The sequence below is a fragment of the Bombus huntii genome, chromosome 4 (genome assembly GCF_024542735.1).
Source record: "Bombus huntii isolate Logan2020A chromosome 4, iyBomHunt1.1, whole genome shotgun sequence".
In the NCBI taxonomy this organism is placed as follows: Eukaryota; Metazoa; Arthropoda; class Insecta; order Hymenoptera; family Apidae; genus Bombus; species Bombus huntii.
This window is the reverse complement of record NC_066241.1, coordinates 3,505,010-3,513,040: the sequence shown is the minus strand read 5'-3', so window position 1 is coordinate 3,513,040 and position 8,031 is coordinate 3,505,010. Positions and strand designations below refer to the sequence as shown.

The following is an 8,031-nucleotide window of genomic DNA, read 5'->3' as shown; positions in this document are numbered from 1 at the left end:
ATTACTCTCATTATTCTTATTATCGTTATCATTATCCGAAGCTTGAATCCACAATTACCTTATTGAGTATACTTACCAGTTAGAAGTATTGTGTGATGTATCGTCTGTGTGTTATTAAGGTATTCAAGTAATAAAATGAAACAAGTATGCCCGAATTATTATATCGTCAAGCCTATCTTTTTCGCGTGTCTCGTCAGGCTCCCAATTAAGAAGTAAGAATGTACTATCAAAACTATTCTTATTTATTTAAATAAATATATACAGTTTATTGAACAAATAAATCACATTTCGGTGAATTCGTGGTCCAGACAAATACGCAACTGTACATCCTTGAAAAACCTAACCGAAGTTTGTGTTATTTGTATATCGACGTGTAATATTCCTCTTCCAAATCGTATAAATCGGCGGCCATGTCGTCTCGCAAGGACGCTAACTTTTGATCGCATTCTGCTTGTTTCGTCCTGAATAATTTACTATTTTGTGCTATGGCTTCGTTCACAGATGGGAAATCGTTGAGTATCAAATATTGCTTTATATCGGAAACTAGCTTCATCAGGGATTCTCCCGCGCGAACGATATTCGCCGCCCTGACGTGCATTTCATACGTATCTTGTTCGCATTGTGTCATCCGAGATAATTGGGAATCGCTTTCTCCTTTCGCTAGCTTTACAATCTCTGTAAAATAACAATCAGACTAACTGAACGTTCGCGAGTAATTAGAGGTTAGGTTTTAAATATCATTAGTATATTGAATAAAACCAATCGTTTAAGTTCAACGAAAATATCCATCAAACAATAGGTTGTTATACTTGCATAACGTAACATCGTTTTTTCATTAAAAAAAACCATCGATTCTCTTATTATTATGTACCGCGCAAAAAGTGAGGTTATATAGTATACCTTCGAAATTCTCCAACATGGATTTCACATCCTCTTTTAATCTCGTTGTATAAGACTTTAACAAAGCCTCCTTGCTTTGTGGCAATGCTCGCTGTGCTGCCATTATTTCAAATAAAAATTAACAGCCTTTTATTTACAACGACGAACTCCACACGTTGCGACAACACGAACTGTCTAGGGCACTTCATGACGGGATCATAACAACGTCATTGCCTGATGCGATTTTACCGACCGAACCAAAATGGTCGCTAGTGCACCTCAATTCGAAATCTCTGCTAATCATCTCGGTAACGGGCGATCGCTCGTCTTTTTAAAAGCACGGAAAATCTGAAGATTCGATTTTCAACGTGACCTTCGGTCACGAGTGAACCGTAAGGTCTAATCGTTTATATATCGATCTTCTAGAAGAAACCTAGGGCACAGAGCCACCCTATCCCCACTACGATCCTTGAAAGCCGGGATGAAATCAATAGAAAGCTCACGCGAACTCCTCTCCGTCTTCGGTAAATTCATTCGCACGCGAAATTTCACGGCGTATCGCGCAGGGGGGAGCGTCGAGACCGGGCGAACGCGATGGAGAACGCGAACACACGATTTTAATGCCGCGTACGTCGCGTTTCGTTAGGGACACCGAGAATATCGGAACATTCCCTCGAGTGTATCGCTCTCCGTTCGCAAAGTCCCGAACGGTGGTAAAATCATCGTTCCACGGATCAGTGATTCTCGTTCGAAAACGATCAGCGGTCAACGACGATGGCTGTGATTCACGTAAAGAAATTACGATACTCGGCATCGTGCTGTTGGGGTGTGTCGTAGGGCAAACAGAAAGTATAGAAGGTTTAAGCCTGCTCGATCGAATAAATGACAAAATTTGGCAAACGACGTGATGATAGGGCTTGTTATATTTTTAACGTTGACGGGAGCGATCGGGGGTTCGTTACCTTCCGACGACGCCGACAATGTGTTGCATATCGGTGGCATTTTTCCCATACGAGGAAAGGGTGGATGGCAGGGTGGCCAGGCGAGTATTAATTTTTATTCTTTCCTAAATGTATAAAAGTTGCATCGGTCAACGTATACTTCGTTCAACAGGCTTGCATGCCAGCAGTGAACCTGGCTCTAGACGATGTTAACCGTGAAAAAAATTTGTTACCTGGATTCATACTGAAGCTTCACTCGAACGATAGCGAGGTATACAAAATGTTTGTCGAGAAGTTTGAGAAGCACCGTAGGGAAATCACGACGGAGGAACTTCGTTAATTGATTATATCGTCGTTTCAGTGCGAGCCAGGACTCGGTGCCTCGGTGATGTACAATTTATTATACTATAAACCACACAAATTAATGTTGTTAGCCGGATGTAGTACGGTATGTACGACCGTGGCTGAAGCAGCGAAGATGTGGAATCTGGTAGTGGTGAGTGTCGATGAAATTTGTTATTTAAATAAACAGATACGAAAAGGAAACTGACTGGTGTCGTCTTTAGTTGTGTTACGGTGCATCATCTCCTGCGTTGTCGGATCGAAATCGGTTCCCGACACTTTTCAGGACACACCCGTCAGCCACGGTGCACAATCCCACGAGAATTAAACTGCTGCAAAAATTTGGCTGGTCTCGAGTGGCAATCTTGCAGCAAGCCGAAGAAGTGTTCATATCTGTAACATCTCACTCTCGCACAAATCCATCGAAACCTTCAAACATGGTAATTTATCGTTCTGTTTTCCCCTATGTTTATAGACCGTAGAAGATTTAGAGGCACGTTGCAAGGAAGCGGGAATAGAAATAGTTACGCGTCAGAGCTTCCTGTCCGACCCGTCGGACGCGGTGAGAAATCTGCGTCGCCAAGATGCCAGAATCATCGTCGGTTTGTTCTACGTGGTGGCCGCGAGAAGAGTTCTCTGCGAATTGTATCATCAGAATCTCTACGGCAAAAGTTACGTGTGGTTCTTCATCGGTTGGTACGAGGATAATTGGTTCGAGAAGAACTTGGAAACGGAGGGAATCACGTGCACGATAGAACAAATGAGGCGCGCGGCTGAAGGACACTTGACGACCGAGGCTCTCATGTGGAATCAAAATAACGACACGACAATCAGCGGGATGACTTCCGAGGATTTTAGGCAGAGATTAAACAAAGTGCTGAAGGAAAGCAGCTTTGACATCGATAACAATCACTACCCCGAAGGATATCAAGAAGCGCCCCTCGCTTACGACGCGGTTTGGTCGGTGGCGTTAGGTATGAATTCGAATTGCTACGTAAAAGTGCCGGTCGTAGAAGAGTTGATTTTTTACCACAGTTTTGTATTCTTCGTATTTGAACTACAGCTTTCAATAAAACAATGGAGAAGCTGAGTAAGCAAGGGAAGAGTCTAAAGAACTTCACCTACACCAACAAGGAGATAGCAGACGAAATTTACTCGGCGATCAACTCCACTCAGTTTCTAGGGGTATCTGTACGTGACTCGGCTAGAACTAGAAATAAAACGAAGGCTTTATCTTTGATAAGAGGCCGATCTTTAATCGATCCTGTATGTGCTATAGGGATACGTTGCGTTTAGTTCGCAAGGTGACAGAATCGCATTGACCCAAATCGAGCAAGTGGTCGATGGAAAGTACGTTAAGTTGGGATATTACGATACGCAAAGCGACAATCTGACTTGGAGGAATATGGAAAGGTGGATCGGTGGTAAAATACCTCAGGATAGGACCATCGTAAAGACCGTTCTAAGGACAGTCTCGTTGCCTTTGTTTATTTGCATGGGAACTATATCCTCGGTGGGAATCGTAATAGCGCTGGCATTAATAATTTTTAATATATGGAACAGGCACAGAAGGTACATCTGCTCGTTCCATATTTATTTCTTTCTTCTCTAAATATTTGAGAACGCTGGTATCCCCCTTTCTAGGGTTATAATGTCGTCGCATCCTGTGTGCAATACAATAATGCTTGTTGGAGTGATAGCGTGTCTGGTGTCGGTGTTTCTGTTGGGAATCGATGGTAGATTCGTTGCACCCTGGGAATATCCAGCTATCTGCCAGGCCAGATCCTGGATGTTATCCACGGGATTTACTCTGGCGTTCGGCGCGATGTTTAGCAAAGTGTGGCGGGTGCACAGACTCACGACAAAGACGAAAGCCGATCAAGCGAAAGTAAGTACCGGAAACAACGATTCAACGCGCTCGATTGCTTGAAATCGTTTTAGAGAGTCACCCACGGTAATCACGTGCGATCGATTAACCGATTAACGATCTAATTAATGTTTCTAGTCACGCAGTGTGCCCGCCCCGTGCATGGTTTGCAGATCCTGCTCGTATGACCCTCGACTTTAACGTATTCTCGATTCTTTCTAGTTGTTCATGGCTAAACAAAAAGTTTCGTCCATACAGAAGAAAGTTCAACCGTGGAAGCTGTATACGATGGTAAGCGGACTGTTAGCGGTTGATATAGCGTTGCTAGTCTCCTGGCAAGTATTCGATCCTTTGCAAAGAAAGATGGAAACCTTTCCGTTGGAGTCGTCTTGGTTTGGCGATGACGATGCAATGATCAGACCCGAGTTAGAGCATTGTGAGAGCGTACACAATAATATTTGGCTTGGTAAGCTGATCAACGTGAAACTTATCTTTGATTACCGAGCAAAGATTATCATCTGCGTTCTTGTTTCAGGTTTGGTTTACAGCTACAAAGGAATAATCCTGGTATTCGGGCTGTTTTTGGCGTACGAAACGAGGAGCATCAAAGTTAAACAGATCAATGATTCCAGATACGTCGGCATGTCGATATACAACGTGGTTGTTCTCTGTTTGATCACAGCACCGGTGACGATGGTGATCGCCAGCCAGCAAGATGCTAATTTCGCTTTCGTTGCACTCGCCATTATTTTCTGCTGTTTCTTAAGCATGGCGCTGATCTTTGTGCCTAAAGTGATCGAAGTGATCAGGCATCCGAAAGACAAGGCCGAATCCAAGTACAATCCGGACGTGGGCATGTCGAAGGAAGACGAGGAAAGGTATCAGAAGCTGCTTAGCGAGAACGACGAGCTTCAGAAACTGATCGCCGCGGTAAGGAAACTTTTCACTGTTCGGCTTCGAGATTACAGTTGTCAACGATTGGCTGTTACGAAGAATGGACGATTCTTTTGCAGAAGGAAGAGAAGATCAAACTTCTAAAACAGACGTTGGCCGAGCGAGACGCGCTGAAAGGTGGCAGCGGAAACGTTCCGAAGGATTCGTTGATAGTCGCCGATTTTGTAACCGGCGAGGGGACTTCGGATAGCGCAATCGGTGGGGGTATTTCTGTTTATACTCAATCATCTCGAGCTTCTGCTTCTGACTTTGAGTTTTCAGGATCGTACTTGTAGATTCGCCGTGCGTTAAGTTTCTGCCCTTTCTGGCTGGATCGTAACGAATTTAAGAAACTGGGACCTAAATGGATAAAAGTACATATGTTGTTCTCTTCTTACGACGACGTTTGACTTTGAAGTTCTTTTTAGAGGCTATCGAATCACGCGACGTATTTTCTCGTTGCTTATCTCTTTTTTGCAAAGTACTATTACATACTATCGCACACCGAATGACACTCGTTGCAATTTTTAGTGAAACTTCGAAAGGGAAACGGCGCACCAAAGTTCTGAAATGCAAACGGGCGACTCGTTAGCTCGAGACAGCTTTGTTTCTAAGTTCATAGTTCGTAGGATGCGCTGCCTCCTCCCGAGGCGGCGCACTCTGTGTCGTGTACTCGGTGTCTAAACGTATAAATGTTGGATGTATGTATATAACAAACAAAGTAATAGGTGTGCGTATGCGTAGTACGATTAGTAGCTCTCTGTGTAAAACAAATGCATACGCGCGAGATATTGTTAGGTATCATAGATCGCAAGTTGGCCTACGACTATCGCGCCGTTCTCGTTTACAACGATCTTTTTCGTTACCTGTTATCGAGATTTTATTATTATACAGATATTTGTACAGAGAAGTTTTATCGAACGAATCGATTCTCAATTAAATCATGGTTAGATAAATTTACACTAATCGCATTGGTCGCATAAACCGATTACGTAACACGGACCAAACACTTCGTAAAATATTTCCTGTTGACTTTCGAATACTTTATGCAAAATACTCAATTGTCCGTGCATTATTATCATGCATTGTATTGGTGCGAAACGCGACAATGCACGACGATCCGAATTTCTTCGCGCACGTTTATACGGGTCCAAGAAACGAATAGAGAAACATAAAAGAGAGGAACGTTTTCGTTTATTCGCGAATATTATATACGTTCCACACGAGGTACAGAAGATCGCTTAAATTACGGGATATTGTATAATTTGAATCGCGATCCGTTTAGTCAAAACGTAAGAAGCATCACGAACGTTTCGTTTGCCGCAGGCCTAAATCTTTTTACATAGTCTACGCATGATTTGCAACGATTGCAGTTAAATCTCGTTAGACGATAACCTGGTCGTTTCCGAGACAGCGAATCGATGTGAACCTCATGAAGTCTGCTCCCAAATTGTACGAAACGTTGCACGGTACGCGAAATTGGTCTTCGATCGCGGGCAACAAGGTACACACGTAAAACAGTGAACGTGCTAACGAGATTTAAACGCTTCAAACATTGCGCCATTCATAAATAATTTGGGAGTCTTGATGAGGTGGATCGACGTGCTTTATGGCCGGTTAACGCTTAATCTTTCAGATTGCACCCTCTGATGACTGATCCAAACGTAAAGGTGCTCGGATGCTCGAGTCTGATCAAATATTAATTATTTATGAATGGGCAAAGAAACTTTCTACGTTTACCCCGCATGATATCTGAGGGATTATCGTTTTTGAATTCTTCTTTTTAGAAACGGACCAGGTTGGCTGAACACAAGAGCCCCGACGATTAGGATGACAAAAGCAATACGAACGTTACGAACGGGCTAAAAGCTCGCGACAAAACGCTCTATTTCTCTTTCTCTTCTAAAACTAGTGTTAAATGTACACATGCGTAATTCCAATGGAACTGCATGTTCTTATTTTGTGATCGGAAACAAACCGGAAATCGTGTTTGTAGCGATAAAAATTCAATTCTATCATTGCATCGTCGATGAGTTATTTTGCCACTCATATATCGTCTATAGAAGAGATTATTTCAACGGAATGAGATTTCTTCAGAGTGGCGGCTTGGAAAAGCCCCTTGAATTTATAAATGTGCAATTCAGTTAACGTTACGATTTAAATTCAAGTTCAAGTTAAATTTAAATTCATTTAAGTTCAAATTTTACAAACACGAACGTTGAAATATTTGAAAATCTTGAGTTCAGAAACTATTTCACGTTATCAATGGGAAAATAATGTGATTTGACTGCAATTCAAATTTTATCGGTACACAAGACGACTTACGTGTATGTATAACGTAGATTGAACAAGCCACGAAGCACAACTTTTTCGTACTTGCGTTTCAATTTCACCATTCCACGTATATACGACGTTTAGAGAGATTTTACGAACTTCTGTTGAATTGTTTCTCGTATAATCATTATCGCGCTCATCCACGTATTTTTTACTATATTTCTTCGATCGACTGTCGCGCGAATTGCGCTTGACTACTATATTATTATACGATATACATATACTAGTCTTATCAAACTGTTAAAGAAAGTATCATATATATATACGTTAGAATATGGAGATATATTTATTTTTAAGTTTTTAAATTATAAAATTCGTTAAAAATTCATATTGTATCTGTTATTGATAACCCTGCGCTTATCGGAAAAGCGTTCGCTCTCGAATCCATTAATCGTTCACGGATCTTTGCTGTGTTACAGTTACATAATCGAAACAATGTGCTTTCGAATTTAAAATCGGAAGTATTTAATTCGCGTGAATGCATCGCAATTTTACTATCGTGAACTTTAAAAAGTTTCCAGAAAATCAAACGAACTTTGTTTAAGAGATATTAGGGGACGACACGTATGATTCTCTAAAGAAATACGTATATTTAATACATCATAGATCCATATGGCGATTATGAAAAATATGTAGTACAAATGAAATACAATTGTATTAAAAAATCAAATAAACTTAGTTACAATTTAAGGGCATGATTTTGTCGCGTATTGTGATTTGAATAATCAGCATTTA

The 8,031-nt window shown here is 41.5% G+C and overlaps 3 protein-coding genes across 6 annotated transcripts in view; 1 reads left to right on the top strand and 2 right to left on the bottom strand.

The window, feature by feature from the left end:
• LOC126865239 (nose resistant to fluoxetine protein 6-like) overlaps positions 1-8,031 on the bottom strand; it is a 221,502-nt gene that overhangs the window by 202,914 nt on the left and 10,557 nt on the right. The window lies entirely within an intron of this gene.
• LOC126865258 (mediator of RNA polymerase II transcription subunit 22-like) lies at positions 222-1,155 on the bottom strand. The gene is made up of 2 exons (XM_050617596.1): positions 901-1,155; positions 222-675 (listed from the first exon to the last, which is right to left on the bottom strand). The coding sequence occupies exons 1-2, from the start codon at positions 1,001-1,003 to the stop codon at positions 356-358; spliced, it is 423 nt and encodes a 140-aa protein (XP_050473553.1). The 5' UTR covers positions 1,004-1,155; the 3' UTR covers positions 222-355.
• LOC126865236 (gamma-aminobutyric acid type B receptor subunit 1) lies at positions 1,399-7,986 on the top strand. Of its 4 annotated transcripts, none has more exons than XM_050617539.1 (12): positions 1,400-1,921; positions 1,993-2,091; positions 2,182-2,316; positions 2,387-2,557; positions 2,638-3,136; positions 3,226-3,353; positions 3,442-3,734; positions 3,807-4,050; positions 4,252-4,495; positions 4,565-4,959; positions 5,043-5,181; positions 5,245-7,986. In XM_050617539.1, exons 1-12 carry the CDS (start codon positions 1,787-1,789, stop codon positions 5,256-5,258), a joined length of 2,496 nt encoding a protein of 831 aa, XP_050473496.1. In that variant the 5' UTR covers positions 1,400-1,786; the 3' UTR covers positions 5,259-7,986. The 4 variants fall into 4 exon arrangements, with proteins under 4 accessions (XP_050473493.1, XP_050473496.1, XP_050473492.1 ...); XM_050617538.1 differs by having other exon boundaries at positions 1,401-1,921; positions 6,750-7,986; XM_050617536.1 differs by having other exon boundaries at positions 1,399-1,921; positions 4,288-4,495; positions 5,043-7,986.